At 44.0% G+C, this 17,631-nt stretch overlaps 1 protein-coding gene across 1 annotated transcript; it reads left to right on the top strand.

Moving 5' to 3' along the window:
* Nucleotides 1-5,527: 5,527 nt before the first annotated feature.
* On the top strand, nucleotides 5,528-10,528 carry LOC124613948 (dormancy-associated protein 2-like). Its single transcript, XM_047142710.1, has 2 exons — nucleotides 5,528-5,646; nucleotides 9,997-10,528. Exons 1-2 carry the CDS (start codon nucleotides 5,632-5,634, stop codon nucleotides 10,234-10,236), a joined length of 255 nt encoding a protein of 84 aa, XP_046998666.1. The 5' UTR covers nucleotides 5,528-5,631; the 3' UTR covers nucleotides 10,237-10,528.
* The last annotated feature ends 7,103 nt before the right edge of the window (nucleotides 10,529-17,631 follow it).

The following is a 17,631-nucleotide window of genomic DNA, read 5'->3' as shown; positions in this document are numbered from 1 at the left end:
ACAATGCTACTCCTCTTTATCAGCAAGCATTTCCTTGGTTTCACAGTGCGTCGCAGCGGTAACTGAGTGGTGCCGATGAAAGCTAGGTAGAAGAGGGCAGCCAAGCGACGAACAGTCTCGTCCGACACGAATGTTGGTAACCAACCCACAGGATGTCGGCATGCTGCTTGTAGTCGACACTGACCCCGGGGTAGTTCTGTATCTTCGCCCTGCGCAGGCCCTCCTTGCGCAGCTCGTGGTTGGTTGGTTGGTTGTTTGGGGAAGGAGACCAGACAGCGTGGTCATCGGTCTCATCGGATTAGGGAAGGATGGGGAAGGTAGTCGGCCGTGCCCTTTCAGAGGAACCATCCCGGCATTTGCCTGGAGTGATTTAGGGGAATCGCCGGCCGCGGTGGTCTAGCGGTTCTAGGCGCGCAGTCCGGAACCGCGCGACTGCTGCGGTCGCAGGTTCGAATCCTGCCTCGGGCATGGATGTGTGTGATGTCCTTAGGTTAGTTAGGTTTAAGTAGTTCTAAGTTCTAGGGGACTGATGACCACAGATGTTAAGTCCCATAGTGCTCAGAGCCATTTGAACCATTTAGGGGAATCACGGAAAACCTAAATCAGGATGGTCGGACGCGGGATTGAACCGTCGTCCTCCCGCAGCTCGTGGCTTTGGCCACTCGGACCTCGTGACAAACCTCTTAATGTGATGCTACAGCCAATCCCCAAGCTTGGTGCCTCCGCCTCGGGGCAGCGAACCTCATACATACAGGATGGCCCATTGATCGGGCCAAATGGAAAAACGACAAAGAACAAAACCAGTCTAGCTTGAAGGGGAAATCAGATGGCGCTATGGTGGGCCCGATAGATGGCGCTGCCATTGGCCAAACAGATATCAACTGCGTTTTTTTTAAAAATAGGAAGCCCCACTTTTTATTACATACTCGTGTAGTACGTAAAGAAATATGAATGTTTTAGTTGGACCACTTTTTTCGTTTTGTGATAGATGGCGCTATAATAGTCACAAACATATGGCTCACAATTTTAGACGAACCGTTGGTAACAGGTAGGTTTTTAAAATTAAAATACATAACGTAGGTACGTTTGAGCATTTTATTTCGGTTGTTCCAATGTGATACATGTACCTTTGTGAACTCATCATTTCTGAGAACGCATGCTGTTACAGCGTGATTACCTGTAAATACCACATTAATACAATAAATGCTGAAAATGATGTCCGTCAACCTCAATGCATTTGACAATACGTGTAACGACTTTCCTCTCAACAGCGAGTAGTTCGCCTTCCAAATGTCCGCACATGCATTGACAATGCGCTGACGCATGTTGTCAGGCGTTGTCGGTGGATCACGATGGCAAATATCCTTCAACTTTCCCCACAGAAAGAAATCCGGGGACATCAGATACGGTTAACGTGCTTCGACGACCAATCCACCTTTCATGAAATATGCTATTCAATACCGCTTCAACCGCACGCGAGCTATGTGCCGGACATCCATCATGTTGGAAGTACATCGCCATTCTGTCATGCAGTGAAACATCTTGTAGTAACATCGGTAGAACATTACGTAGGAAATCAGCATACATTGCACCATTTAGATTGCCATCGATAAAATGGGGGCCAATTATCCTTTCTCCCATAATGCCGCACCATACATTAACCTGCCAAGGTCGCTGATGTTCCATTTGTCGCAGCCATCGTGGATTTTCCGTTGCCCAATAGTGCATATTATGCCGGTTTACGTTACCGCTGTTGGTGAATAACGCTTCGTCGCTAAACAGAATGCGTGCAAAAAATCTGTCATCGTCCCGTAATTTCCCTTGTGCCCAGTGGAAGAACTGTACACGACGTTCAAAGTCGTCGCCATGCAATTCCTGGTGCACAGAAATATGGTACGGGTGCAATCGATACTGATGTAGCATTCTCAACACTGGGGTTTTTGAGATTCTCGATTCTTGCGCAATTTGTCTGCTACTGATGTGCGGATTAGCCGCGACAGCAGCTAAAACACCTACTTGGGCATCATCATTTGTTGCAGGTGGTGGTTGACATTTCACATGTGGCTGAACACTTCCTGTTTCCTTAAATAACGTAACTATCCGGCGCACGGTCCGGACACTTGGATGATGTCGTCCAGGATTCCGAGCAGCATACATTACACACGTAGGTTGGGCATTTTGATAACAATAGCCTTACATCAACACGACATCGTCATTTTTCGCAACGGTCCATTTTAACACGGGTAATGTATCACGAAGCAAATACCGTCCGCACTGGCGGAATGTTACGTGATGCCACGTACTTATACGTTTGTGACTATTACAGCGTCGTCTATCACAAAGTGAAAAAAGTGGTCCAACTAAAACATTCATATTTCTTTACGTAGTACACGAATATGTAATAAAAAGTGGGGGTTCCTATTTAAGAAAACGCAGTTGATATCCGTTTGAGCTATGGCAGCGCCATCTAGCGGGCCAACCATAGCGCCATCTGGTTTCCCCCTTTAAGCCAGACGAGTTTCGTTTTTTCGTTTGATGCTTATTTCATGAGATATTTTGCCCGGTCACTATCAATGGACCACCCTGTATACGTAGTAACATTTCTTCCAAAAGATGAAAATTATCAAAGATTTAACGTGCAAGGATGCTTGGATGACTTGCATGGTATACAAAATTAATGAATGACTTGCATGGTATACACTGGAGGTTGTAGAGGGGACTTGGTAGATCAAGTTTTACATAGGGACACAGGCAACAACGCTGCAGAACGTCAAAGTTATAGGTGCTGGCGCCTTTAAATGTATGTATATACAGGATGATTTCGTTCCCCGCCCCCTGCCACGTCTTCACCGTTGTGTCCCCCCTACCCTCCATCTCCACACCCTCCATCTCCTTTCCCAAGGTGGCTTCCGTCAACTCCCCCTCCCGGATGATGCCCTCTCTCCCTCCATTTATCCTTCCTATCAACTCTGATCCTCAATCCCCCTCCTTTCCTCTGTCCTTTCCCTGGGCTCCCTCTTCCCCCCCCCCCCTTCCGTCCTGTTTTCTCCCCACTAAACCTCTCCCTACCTCCCTTCTCCCCCCCAGTCCTTTTGTATTCCCCTCCTCTGCCTACCCCACTCCCTGTCGCGTCTGCCCCCACCCCTCTTATGGGTCCTCATCCTCCTTCAGCTCCTTTCCCGGCTCCCCCCTTCGCTTTTACTCTCCTTTTCCCCCTTCTTTTGTTTTCCCATCTTCTGTCCAGTTTCCCCCCACCTGCTCTCGACTGTGGTGTCACATTTGCCAACTTTTTAGTGCAGTGTTCCAGTGACTACTCAGTGTTGTTTGTCTTTCTCGGTGGCCGTGCGGTTAAAGGCGCTGCAGTCTGGAACCGCAAGACCGCTACGGTCGCAGGTTCGAATCCTGCCTCGGGCATGGATGTTTGTGATGTCCTTAGGTTAGTTCGGTTTAACTAGTTCTAAGTTCTAGGGGACTAATGACCTCAGCAGTTGAGTCCCATAGTGCTCAGAGCCATTTGAACCATTTTTTTTGTCTTTCTCGTGTTGCGAACAGAAACCATGCTGTCGCTAGGTGTGAATTTTATGTCCTTTGCGAACAGAATCCAGACTGTCGCCGTGTTTTTTTTTAATTGTCTATTGTTTTCCCTGTCTGCTTCGTATGTATTTTTATTAGCGTCTTCATCCCTGTGTCGTTGTTTTAAGTTCCACGATTTCTTTTCGCCTTGTTACTCTCTAAGTCTCCGATTTTATCGCCTGTTTTTTATTATTTGTTCTCTTGATCTTTGTCACAAAATCTGTCGGCTGAAGAGCGGCATACTAAGCTGCTGCCAGCCCGCCCCCTTCGGGGGGAATTGAAATTCAATAAATGAAAAAAAAAAAAGATGATTTCGTGATTATGTCGCAAACATTCTAGAATGATGGCGAGGGATAAATACATCAATTTGAGGTAGGGGTCCCTGTACCGGAAACGAATGTGTCGAAAGTTACAAGCGGAAACCTCTGACAGTGAAATACATGTACTGGTACTGTTCTTGCTAAGATTGAAGGGTAGACCACCTTCAGAGGTGGTAGTATAGATCAAAACAAGGGAAAATATATCCAGTAAACATGAAACACATCTCCTCTATCGATTAAGTGTTAATAGCCTCTAAGGTGCGTTTTTTAGAGCCCATGTTGACTGGACTTTTTTCTTGTTTTGGTCCGTGCTATCACCTCTGAAAGTTGCATATTTTACAATATTAGTAACAACAGTACAAGTACTTGCGTTCGGTTGTCACAGATATCAGAACGGTTTTCGCTTATACCTTTCGACATATATTTACAGGAGCCGGCGCCTGTAGCTTTGGCGCTCTGTAGTGTCGTTGGGTCTACAGTCTGGAACCGCGCGACCGCTACAGTCGCAGGTTCGAATCCTGCCTCGGGCATGGATGTGTGTGATGTCCTTAGGTTAATTAGGTTTAAGTAGTTCTAAGTTCTAGGGGACTGATGACCTCAGAAGTTAAGTCCCATAGTGCTCAGAGCCATTTTTTAGTGTCGTTGGGTGACGTTTCTGGGTATGGGTTTCTGTGTACGGCTTGATCTACTAAGTCCCCTCTACAACCTCTAGAAGTATGTAATATGAATTGTGAAACACCATACGCACTGGTGAGTAAGCCTATCTCATTTAAGGCATTGAGTGATCCGTCTTCGTCATTATAACGCTGCGTGACTCTCAAATTCAACAACTTTCCTCCATTCTACTTCCTCCAGAACGGTTATCCGTCGTTCTAGGAGTCTTCGTGCCGACTTCCACATTGTCTGCCCTCAGATTTCGTCGTTCTCGTCTATGTTAGTGGGTCCTTGTTCTCCAGAAAACCTGACTAAAGCTACGGCTTCCAGTAAGGAATGGTTAGTAGCCGTCTGTCGTTGTAACGATTAGGCACACAGACAACGTACACGTTAAATTTTGAACCCAAGACTGACGAGTCTATAAAATTAGTCCTCGTTCTACGTTGTGATACATCGCAAGCAAAAACAAACAAAAAAAACCATTTCACCAAATAAATGAGAGGAAAGATTACAGTGCGATAGAGAACCTGCCGTTCCCTCACACTGCATCCTTCCTCCTACTTTAATAAAGGTTATATTCGATTTTAGTTCAAGCCTGTGACTATTACACATTAAATACTTTTGTGCAGTCATTACTGAGTGTATGTGGAATGAATGTGGTTTTTTTTTGTCATTTCTGAAGACATTTACCGAAGAGGATACTTAGATGTCAACTGCTGAGTGTATCTTATGCAATACCTAAGCAGTAAGACAAACAATTTGCGCTGTTTTCACAGTGACGTATTTGCTAAATGCACTTATTGGCGTTCAGTGGTTCCCCGGTTCGCTCTGAAGCCTCAGTGGCCTTGTTGCATTGTTTGTTCAGCTCCCGCACTCCATCGAAAAAGATTGACGTCACGCACCGAACGTGCTTCGGAAAAACTCACACACATCATGGTCCTTTCCCCAAAGTCAGTTTAAACTAATCATTCGAAGTGGCTTTCTGAGAAAGCAACAGCTTCGTTGTGCGCACCAGGAGCCGCAGAACATATATAAGCGGACAGAAGTCAACAGCAAAGTGCAGTCTGTTATCAACACCAGCATCATGAACAAGTATCTGGTGAGTGGTCTCTCGGGCATTTGCGCGCTTTCTCAAACACCTGTGCATTGTCGTTATTCCAAAGTCGTACAGCAAATTTAGGTTCTGCTACTTGTCTCTTCTTGTACTATCTATTGACCTGTTCCAAACCTAATTAGTAGGTGTGATACAAAGCACTACGGCTTTCCTTTTAGTTCCACATGTTTATAATGTGGACCCTGTACCACAAAAAATCTAATTTGGCTGTTAAGTAGTTATTTGCCATCAGTTGGTGCCTTGTAGCAAGTACAGTATGCAGCCAAAAGTTCTACATGTGTTTATGGGAGGCATACGTGGTACTTGGTTCGCGAACCTGCTACAGCTTTCCGTTGCTGCCCCACTGCTTTTATGTTTATCCCTTTTGCAATTTGCTTTTCATCTAATTTAGTTGGTATCCTAATCTGCTGATTTAAACAGCCAAAACACTGTGCACACTAGGTAAAATATTACTGAATTTTCAGAGCAAAGCGCTTGTGTTTCAGAATTAGAATTCAAAATCATACATCATTCTCAAGCACTATCTCAGAAGCAAGATTTGGGAGATATTATTGTAGGTTTTCGCAGATTATAAGCACGCAGGACAGTTAATCATCACCTAGAAAGAACACGCTATATATTGTGTACCAGTTCCAGCCGTGCAACAAGGCTTGAGCACAGTGATCGTAAATGAGGCCTAACCTTCAGGGACCAGAGACAAGCGTCCTGCCTTGTCAATGAAAATCTATTCGAACCCTAAAGGAACTTCTCTGGACTCGTTTACCGTGTATAAGGTCGTGGTTTTGATTCATTTCGTATGATGCAAGCCGTCGAGTACGTCGACTGCTCAATGAATCGTTCACTCGCAATGCATGGCATGTGGTTCTGCAATGTTTGCTGGTATTATTCCAAACCTTAACTTTCGCGCACTCATTCAGGTCACAGTAAACGTGAACCAAGATGTTAACTTTATCATATCCGGTGACCGAGTATTACATTTTCTTCTGCTTCTTCATGATGAACATACTGTGTACACTCCCTTTTCCGAAGATGAGAAGAGGCGCTTTGACAGGCAGCGTACCATAGTTCAACTGGCCCACTAAATCACGTGGCCTTAATCCCATAGAAAATGCCTGACACTATATGAAAAAGCGGGTTAAAAGTAGCTGTGAACATCGCAGAAATTTGGTGGTAGTATGAGACCTAACCGTCAGTCAGTGTCTTCTGCTGGACATGACGTACCGGCTGGAACTTGAGGGCTCTCTTCCTTGTGGAACTGAGACGATTTTTTAAGCCGGTTTCGTACGGTGTGTACGTGATGTATCCCTGTTTTTGTCCGGTATGTTTTTCAATAGCACAAGTTCCAAAACTGTCTATAATCTTTTTCTCTCTTCTTCCTACCCAATATTAGGCCTGGTGGCCTGGTCTTCCAGCATCCCTTTTACCTCTAGGTAGCTAGCTGGTATATTAGAATTTTTCTGGGGATCAGGCCGGCGTTCATCCGAAGTACATGGTCCTTCCAGAATGAGATTTTCACTCTGCAGCGGAGTGTGCGCTGATATGAAACTTCCTGGCAAATTAATTTCCTAGATATTCTGTAGTTCTGCAGCTTGGTCAGAACTCGTTTGAATTCCTTGAGGCTGTCATCAGGTTTCCTCCTGTCCTGTAATGTGTAGCCAGTAGTTCTTCTCATGAATGGCGTCTCAGCTATCATTAGTCTCCGTTCAACATCTCTGCGGAGTGAGCAAAACTTTGCTGCCATTCAAAATGGTAGGTTTCACCAGGGTATTATTTAGTTCGAGTGGGGTGGGCCGCTGAGAAAAAGACATCCTGATGATGCTATTTGTTAGTCCTGTGAAGTTTGTGATTTTGCATTGTATATCGTGTTCTTGCCCTCTGCCAGGCACTTTATTGTGAATAGTAAAGTAGATGGAGATGAATTTTGGTGGGGTTGTGCCTTAGTTATCTGCGTGTTGATAGTTCAAATGGCTCTGAGCATTATGGGACTTAATTTCTGAGGTCATCAGTCCCCTAGAATTTAGAACTCTCGTACTTAAACCTAACTAACCTAAGGACAACACACAACTCCATGTCCGAGGCAGGGTCCGAACCTGCGACCGTAGTGGTCGCGCGGTTCCAGACTGTAGCGCCTAGAACCGCTCGGCCACCCCGGCCGGTTGTTGATAGTTGCTTGAGGATTGTGTTTCTATTGCAATATTGGTTCTCTTCCCATCTTTCTCGATGAAGGATTCAGTTTTGTTGAGAGAGACCCCCTGTTGTACATTTTACTGTTGTGTCCAGGTCATCCTCTTCTGCAAGAATTAGCTGGTCATCCGGAAGCTAGCGTGTTTAGGCGAATTTGCCTTGATCCTGGCGCGGTTCTGGCGCTGCAGTCTGGAACCGCGAGACCGCTACGGTCGCAGGTTCGAATCCTGCCTCGGGCATGGATGTGTGTGATGTCCTTAGGTTAGTTAGGTTTAACTAGTTCTAAGTTCTAAGGGACTAATGACCTCAGCAGTTGAGTCCAATCGTGCTCAGAGCCATTTGAACCATTTTGAACCTTGATCCTGTCATGAGAATTTCATCTCCATTCACTGATGATTTTACTGTATGTTCAACAGTGCTTGTCCAACTCCTACCATTTCTGACTGCAGTAATATAGTCGGTGTATATTATCAGAATAACTTTTACGCTGTGTGACCTGTTATTACTTTCTGCGAGAAGTTTCCAAAGTTCTCTTGCGTCAGCTGTGCCGAACCATTTCTTAAAATTCCATATGTCTTTTCAGACAGAAGTTATGTATCTAGCATATTTCATTCCGTCAGTATACTAATCTTTGGAGGTCACCTTCATTTTTTTGAAAAATGACAGTATCATCTACAAGCAGAAGCTGGACACCGTCTTATTGAAGCCACCTTCAGTGCCGGGCGGGAGGGTTTGCGTGTTTCGACAAAATCGGGAGCTGTGTCGGGGGCAGGGCCATCCAAGACGTGGTCGTCTTCACGCAGGAGTCGGACAATGTGTATCCCGCAACACAGTGCAGGCAGAGCTCTAGAGGCTCGGTGAAGCCAGATTCCGAAAGGAAAACAACCCTGACAGAACAACGAGCAGCTCACAACACGTGGAGGTTGCATCCCATCACACGACTTAACCAGCACAGCGCTCGTAACGCGGCCGGCGTATTGTAAAATTACTGGAAAACTGTCAAAGAACCTCAGAAGAAACTTCATGCCGAACCGAGACTCGAACTCTCGACCTTTGCCTTTCGCTGGTAAGTGCTCTACCAACTGAGCTACCCAAGCAAGACTCACGCCCCGTCCTCACAGCTATGCTTCTGCCAGTACCTCGCCTCCTACCTTCCAAACTTTGCAGAAGCTCTCCTGCGAACCTTGCTGAACTTGCACTCTTAGAAACCTCAGAAGAAGGTCTGGATCAACTGGTGACAACCGGAAAATCTTATACTGATTCCTGATAAGTGTATTTCACGAGTAGACTATGAAGGCAAGATAATGGAGATTCGAGTTCACACAGAGGCTTACCAGAAACTTTCTTCCCGCACACCAATTCAATAAAAAAGGGGAATGTAACAATGACACACAGTATCTCCATAACACACCTGAAGGTGGCTTGCGTAGATGAAATTACTCTTCGAGTTACTCGAGCGCGGAAAAACCATAAACTGTGAGGTATACTATGAGACACTCCGCAGCCTATGCATGGGCTGCTCACGGAGGGAATGGTACTGCCCCACGATAACCCCCGTCCACGCGTCTCCAAGGTCACACAAAGCGTAACGGCCAAGTTCAAGTGGGGACAGCTTGAGCATCCGCCCTACACCCCAGGCACATCGTCCTGCTACTTCCATGCGTTGGATCCTCCAAAAAAAAAAAAAAATCTTAAAGGAAGCACTTTAGCTCTGACGACTAAATGAATGACACAGTAGAATACTGATTTCCTTCTGGCTCGTGAATGTGTGGTATTGCTATGATCAGGCTTGTGGTGACTATTTTTGAATAATGATTTCAATTATACCCACTTTGTTGTTTCTTACCTTTTCTTTTGAACACTCCTCATAACAAATCTCTTCCCTTGGGCACAGTTCCATTAATCCTGACGCGTTCCCGCATTAATCCATTCCCAAAGAATCAAAATCCTTCAACGTCATACTTTGCAGATGTAGAAAACTGGGAGGGTTTCCTTCAATGAGTACAGCCGCTTTCCAGACCTATGATATCCCAATTCGAGTTTGCGTTGCCGCTAATGACCTTGTCATCGACGGGACGTCAGACCCTAATGTTCATTCCTTCTTCTTTTCCCGCTCTACCGTTTTGTAGCAGGAGCCTTTGTGTTGAGCAGGTGGTCCTCGCCGTGCTCCTGGTCGCCGCCATGTGCGTCTCGCCACTTTGGGCCAGCGCTGTACCTGATCACCACGGAGGCCCCCAGCACTCGCAGCACCATGGTGGTGGATCCCAGCACCATGGTGGTGGATCCCAGCACCACGGTGGCCCAGGACAGCACCAAGGAGGTGGCCCAGGGCAGCACCAAGGCGGCGCCGGCCACCACGACTCCCACGGAGGTGTGGGGCACCATGGCTGATAGGACTTTGGTTCTGCTCTGCTTCTACCTCTTCAGCAGTGTTGCAACATTCTTCTGAGGACAGCTCTATCTATTCAGTGTAACCAACTTTTACGTCAAGCATGCTTGGTAAATAAAAAGTCTCCAGTCATTTAAAACGGGTGCAAATTTTTTCAGCTCTAAAATTACAAAACATTTCGCGAACTGTTAAGTCTGTAAAACTTCTCTTGTGTAACACTAAGTTTAGAGAACCAAACAACGGCGTCACCAAATCGAATATTAAATCACAGTTGAATAAATATTTAAAAACATATTTTCAGTTTTTTCAGTTATATTTTTTGTGCCGTTTTGTGCATGTTAGTACTGTCACTACTCGTGATGATATCTGACAACTATGCGGCCCTTCCATGTAAAATATCGCTGTTAATCGTCCATAATTACCTGTACTAACGAATTTTGATCTAAGGGTAAATTTGAGAACTGATGTTTGAGACATTTGTCCAGTTGGCAGCATTGTCATTTCTGCAGAGAAATGCCGATCGTCGTCATAAAGCTAGCATATTCGTTTCTGTTAAGGACAATAGCGACGTTTCTTGTAATTTCTTATTAACGTCAGTATCGATAATGTAAGGTTAATTTTGATAAACGGATGGTTTCCAAAGGGTCGATGGGCTTTCTATAAGAGGAAGTTAATGTAACTATTTATTTACTTCTCTTGTATAACGGTTTTTTATTGAGTCTGACTCACATTTATATAACAGAAGATACATAACTTCAGACGGAAATTTGTGAATGGAAATAAACCTATAATAATCACGAACTTTGACATAACTGTAATTCCTCGCTAAATTTGTACCTCACACACATTGTTTAAACGATAGTCTACAAACATTTTATTCGTAACCTATATTCAGATTCATCATACTACCATGAACTCTCAATGAGAAAAATACTCTGTCATTCAGTTCGCTTCTATGATCAGAAGGACAGGCAGTTTATAAAATTAGTAAAAACTTCTTTCGTACAGGGCATGTGGAGGTCGTTTACAAAACATATTTGAAGAACTTCGTTTATACCCTTAAATGAAGAGGTTAGGCATATACTCAATGAACAAACGGATTTCCACAGTAAACATATATCGAAAATTTCAGTACTGTTGTAAAGAGTGTAAATTACGTAGAATATCGCAAGTCTCCTGTTCGTAACGAAAATGATTATATTTATGGAGCACTTTTTGGTGTTACGACAAAACGTATCACATTTACGATGGGTGTTTTTGTAGATTGATGTTAATGTGCCAGATGAATGAAATTGTTTCGATGAAATGTATTTTACACGTTCGTATTTACTGTTGTAATGTCCGATCGTATACTGTTTTGTGTACAAGAGTGATGACAAGTACCATGTTCGTTATCGCTGGGCATTACGTGCTCTTTGACTATAGGCTTTAGACCTAAACAATGCTCCGTCCTCCTGCGTTTTAGCTCACACCATCTTCAAATACAAGACTTAGGAGATTGATACTAGTGTTCTTCATTATTTATGTCTTTTTTTAAATACTGGCAAAAGCAGTGTTTCTTAGGATGTATTAGGTTGGCGTATAGTTTCGAAACTTTTTTCAGTTAATGTAATAAACACAATGACATTAATCATGTACAAACATCTGTGCGTACAACTCTATCAACGCAGTACATTGAAGCTCCAACCGGAACACAACTCTTATAACCTTTACGCTATACGAACAATTTACCGATGCTTGTCTATACAACTTAACACTACGACGCAGACACCGACTTCTTTGCCACTTAATTAACGCCTCTGCCTTCTTCGAGAATCTTCTGTTTGCATCTTCACCTTTTGGAGTCAGCTTTGAAAACCGAAAATTGGCCTTACAAGTCCAAGGAAATAATACATAACATTGTGAGTTAACTTCGTAACAATCCAAACTAAAACACAAAACATTACTAGATCTACTAACCGTTATGACAGCTTTCCCCCTTTTCACAAACTATGAAATTGATGTATATCTCCCCCAGCAATTAGTGACTATTACTCTAAAGTCAGCACCGAACTACAATTAATTTATTCCGTCTTGACCAGGCTCTTAAGGTCACTATTTACGGCCTGAAAGCAGCAGTGTCAAAAGTGAGCACTGATAATGTAGCTACGTGCTGGATGCAGATACCTAGCCAATACTTAAGTTATGATAACTGCATGTCATATCAACTTCCACGAAACAAAATCCCATGTATTTAACAATTGCATCACAGGAGAAGCATAATAAAATGAACTCAAAATGCGCGCCAAACTAAGTGCCCATCAGCACACTAAAAAACAAACTCGCAGCGATATTGTCAAAAAACCGTTTCTCTCAAATGGTGGAGCTAACACGCCAAGAGATTGAAACTTGAAACTTCCTGGCAGATTAAAACTGTGTGCCGGACCGAGACTCGAACGCGGGACTTTTGTGTTTCGAGGACAAGTGCTCTACCAACGGCCCTACCCAAGCTCGGTTCACGCTCCGTCCTCACAGCTTCACTTCTGCCAGTATTTCGTCTCCTACCTTCCAAACTTCAGGAGTGCTAGTTCTGCAGGGTTCGCAGGAGAGCTTCTGTAAAGTTTGGAAGGTAGGAGACGAGATACTGGCAGAAGTAAAGCTGTGATGACGGAGTGTGAGTCGTGTTTGGTTAGCTCAGTTGGTAGAGCACTTCGCCGCGAAAGGCAAAGGTTCCGAGTTCGAGTCTCGGTCCGGCACACAGTTTTAATCTGCCAGGGAGTTTCATATCAGCGCACACTCCGCTGCAGAGTGAAAATCTCATTCTGGCACGTCAAGATTTTGAATTATCCGTGACTCGTAAATTGAGGGAACTCACATAAAGTTCTAGTTTCACAATGTAGGAACTGCGAACAATTCACTACAAAAGCGCTTTCTACCTGTTAACAAATACATAACAAATAACGTCAGTAGATGATATTAGATTGGTGCATAAGTTAGAAGCGTTCTGTTTTGGATGTTGGTATTCCGGTTGCTATGGGTTTATTTATCGATTATGATTTTTATTTGTAGCTTACTGTTGCTATTTGAGTTTCCATGTTGTGATTTTTGTCATTTGGAGATAGTAAGTGAAGCTGTGGACGCAAAGAGGTGGAGTGCCAAGAGGACGAATCGTAACATTTCCTACATATTGTTCTGTTTGAGATCAATAACGGGTGCCAACAGTGGAAGCAGTCAGAAACATCTGTGCCTGATATGGGAACCATGCCGTTGGACAGAGCACGGGAAGTATATGGTTTTCTCGTTTTAAAAACGACGGTTTTTTCATTAGTGACTATCCACTTTCAGGAAGATCTTGGGGGTTTGATAAAGCTCTTTTTTTGAACACATCAATGTACTCGGGAACTGGTAAATGTGATGAACTGAGATCATTCTACCATCGAGTGACATTCACATAAAATGGAGAAGGTTCAAAAATCGGGTATAGGGGTATCGAATCCACTAAGCCAAAATCACAAAACTTAGCGGGTGGCCATGTATGCTTCTCCGCTTGCTCGTCATCAATTTGCTCATCAAGTACATCGACTGTTCCTATCCAGTATCGTTAATGCTGACGAGAAAACGTTTCTTTATGGTAAAATGTGGAAAAGAAACGAATGGCTTAGCCCATACAAAGCTCATCCACAAAAGACAATGTTATGCATCTGGTGGAACAGCGACGGTGTGGTGTACTACGAACTGCATCCCAAAGGTGAAACCATCACTGCTGAAATGTATTGTCAACAGCTGTGAAACAGTCCCAGAGCAACGACCTTCTCCATAATAACGTCTGCACGCATTCTGTTGGACTGACAAAGAACACTTTACTGGAATTGGATTGGGAAGCCATTCCGTCCCTACCTTATTAGCCTGATCTTGCGCCGCCGGTTTTTCACCTTCGCCGTTCTCTGTCGAACAACCTTCAAGAAAGTTTATTTCCGGATGAAAATGCACTTAGAACATGGCTCGAAGGGTTCTGCACCTCAAAACCACAAAGCGTGGAATCTAAAAGTTACTCCAGAGTTGGCAGATTATTACAAGTAGTAAAGGAGAATGTAATATTGGTGACTGAAGTCTCTGTTATATACATGTGTTGAGTTTATTAGCAATGTTATGGAGAGGATAGTTGAGTTGAGTTGTTTGGGGGAAGAGACCAAACTGCGAGGTCATCGGTCTCAACGGATTACGGAAGGACGGGGAAGGAAGTCGGTCGTGCCCTTTCAAAGGAACCATCCGGGCATTTGGCTGGAGCGAGGAGAAGATAGTTGCTACTCACCTTATAGCGGAGATGATGACTCGCAGATAGGCACAGGACACTTTTCGGCCACAAAGGCCTTCATCGGAATGAGACAACACACACACACACACGCACACACACACACACACACACACACACACACACTCAAGTAAACGCAACTCACACACACATGATGTCTTTGGCTGCCGAGGCCAAACACAAAATCGATAAGAGAGACTGGATGTTAGAGAAAAAAAGCAACATAGCGGCAAAAAATGAAGGTGGATCGGTTTGTTTCTTGAGGCGAAACCCATTAATAACGATGTGAGAAAATTGGAAGTGGAAATAATAGGTTGGCTCACATGTAAGCATAGAAAGTATGTGCAGAGTTGACGATAGGTGTAAAATTTAGGACATGTATGAGGACTCAAGCACGATTAGTTCAGTGTGGCAAGTCCCTCTGCAGCATGTTTGTTCCTTTGCGTACCACTGTTGTAGTGTCCGATTGCCCAATTTCTCTGCCCACGCTTTCCGCGGAACTTTAGATTTTGTGCTGGTGATGTTCCGCAACTCGTAAGTACTTGAAAAAAAGTTGTATTTCAAAAACCGCAAAAAGGTTCTAATAAAATAATTTCTGATTTGCTACCTTTTTCGGCAATATGATCATGTATCATAAAATTATTCACAAAATCCAACATGAAAATCTGCTTCTGCACGGACCAATGTGGAAATGCTCTCTCACAAAAAGAACTTCATTATGACCATATATCAGGTTTGATTAACTGTGTCAGTATACACTGCCGGAATTAAGTTTAGTATACCCGGAGAGACCAAGCCGATATTGATCTGATGACGGCATGTGCCATCTGGGGGGATAGTAAATATGATGATAATGATTTCATCCGTCCGCCAACAGCGTCGTGGCGTAGCTGCCAGAACGCTGTGTCTGCCCTTTTAACAGGGAATGCTCAGAGGCAGAAGGTTCAGTGTGGTGCAGACACGTGAAGGAAGCAGGCAACCATGCCATAGTGACGCACTCGTGCTTCCTACAGCCAACTGACCGAGTTTGAAGTGGGTCAAATTGCGGCATTCCGAGTGATGGAACGGTCCTTTTGGAGAATTGTCACAAAAGTTGGACGTGCTGCGCCAGTTGTGCAACTATGCAGGTGTCAGCGGTCACGTCAACATTCTCACACGTGTAGTAGAGGTTCTGGATGTCTACTTGCACATACGGCTGCCAGAACCATTGTATTGTAAGGGCAGCAGTGGCAGATCGTACAGGTACCACAGAAAAGTTAAGAAGGCTTGAAAGCCCAGACTTGTCAACATGAACTGTTGCTGACCAGATATTTGCAGTGAGACTACAGGCAATCACACCTCTAGCCTGTCTTCACCATAGCATCGACTTCCTCGACTTGACTGGTGCTGTCAGATGACCACTTGGAATGGCGCGTCGTGGTCTTGAGCGATGAAAAAGAATTCTGACTGCATGCAAGTGATGGTCTTTTGCATATACGACGTAGACCTGTGATCGCTGTCTCATTGAGTACATTCGTCCAAGACTCACTGGTCGCATTCCAGGCGTTATGATCTGATGTGCAATAAGCTACAACGCTCGAACACCTTTGTTGTTTCTGGAGGGGACGCTAACGAGCTCTAGGTACGTCCAGAATATTGTTAGACCTTTTCTTTTGTCATTTATGCAACATGAAGATGATGTTACAACAGGATAATGCTCGTCTATGCACTGTCTGTGAAACTTAACGTGCTCTGCAAGACGTGTCCAGCACTATCTCTGAACTTGTCTCCAATCGAGCACATGTGGGATATCATAAGACGAGGAGTGACACTCATGCAACTCGTCAACCAACAACTCTTACAGAACTACATGAAAAGGTCGAGCAGGCATGGCATAAGGTATCCCAGGACAGTATTCGCCATCTGTGCGATAGACTGGATACCCGAGTCTGAAACACATACTAATACGAGATTCCCTGGGTGGATCGATACCTCGTAGCTCAGGACCGCTTATAATCTGTAAATGTAATCATTTAATGTGCTCCGTATGAACTGTATCCAACAATAAATCTTGAGCAAACTAGAAACCTCTAAAAGAGTGTACATATATATATCGGCAGTACAATTGAGTAGCCGGCCGCGGTGGCCGTGCGGTTCTAGGCGCTGCAGTGCGGAACCGCGGGACTGCTACGGTCGCAGGTTCGAATCCTGCCTCGGGCATGGATGTGTGTGATGTCCTCAGGTTAGTTAGGTTTAAGTAGTTCTAAGTTCTAGGGGACTGATGACCTACGATGTTAAGTCCCATAGTGCTCAGAGCCATTTGAGCCACAATTGAGTTTATAATATCATTTACTATTGATGGCAGTGATGTACGGTGGCTTCTGTTTTATTTGGCCCACACGAACTTTGACATGTAGGCTATTGTAAATAATTTTATGACCGCTGAAGTTAATCATATGTTAGAAACTGATAGTGGGTAAATGGTTATTAAATAGTAGATCTGAATGGTTTTCGAGATATGACTTTCATTCAAAGGACCTACGCACATGTTAATTTTCATCTCTTACTGTATGCCTCGCTTATCACGAAATGGAATATTAGTACCCTACACTCTTAATGGTAATTGCCCAATCCACAGATCAAAATGTAATGCTACTTCTTTCTCTACGATCAGGGATTAAGTGAAATACTACAATGCAAAATGTAATTCTAATTCAGATAATTCTCATTTACTGCTGAGAACTTTAATTAGAAATGTGCAACTGAGACGGAACGATAAGTGAGAATTATCATTGTTATCCAAACAGTTGCTGAATATCCCAAGATGATTACGTCCACTACAGGCAAAACACAGCTCTTGCGACTTGTCGTCTGGTCCATAAAATTCCAAGATCTGTAATAAGAATTTTGAACTGCTGTATTTATTGCCTCTTCTGGCAAATTAGCTTGGCAATGAGTAAGGGAATTTACCTGTTTTGCTTCTAAGAAATGGCGTTGCAAGTCTGTGAAATTTTCCTGACCCTCTGTCCTCATTGAAGCTAAATAACTATCACATCTGTAACTTTCATATGCTAAGTCAAAGAGCTTCGTAGTGGTCTCCAGTTCTATTTAATCGAGTGATACTACA

Source organism: Schistocerca americana, chromosome 4 (assembly GCF_021461395.2).
Source record: "Schistocerca americana isolate TAMUIC-IGC-003095 chromosome 4, iqSchAmer2.1, whole genome shotgun sequence".
In the NCBI taxonomy this organism is placed as follows: domain Eukaryota; kingdom Metazoa; phylum Arthropoda; class Insecta; order Orthoptera; family Acrididae; genus Schistocerca; species Schistocerca americana.
Note: the sequence above shows the minus strand (reverse complement) of the source record. Positions and strands in the feature narration are given on the sequence as shown.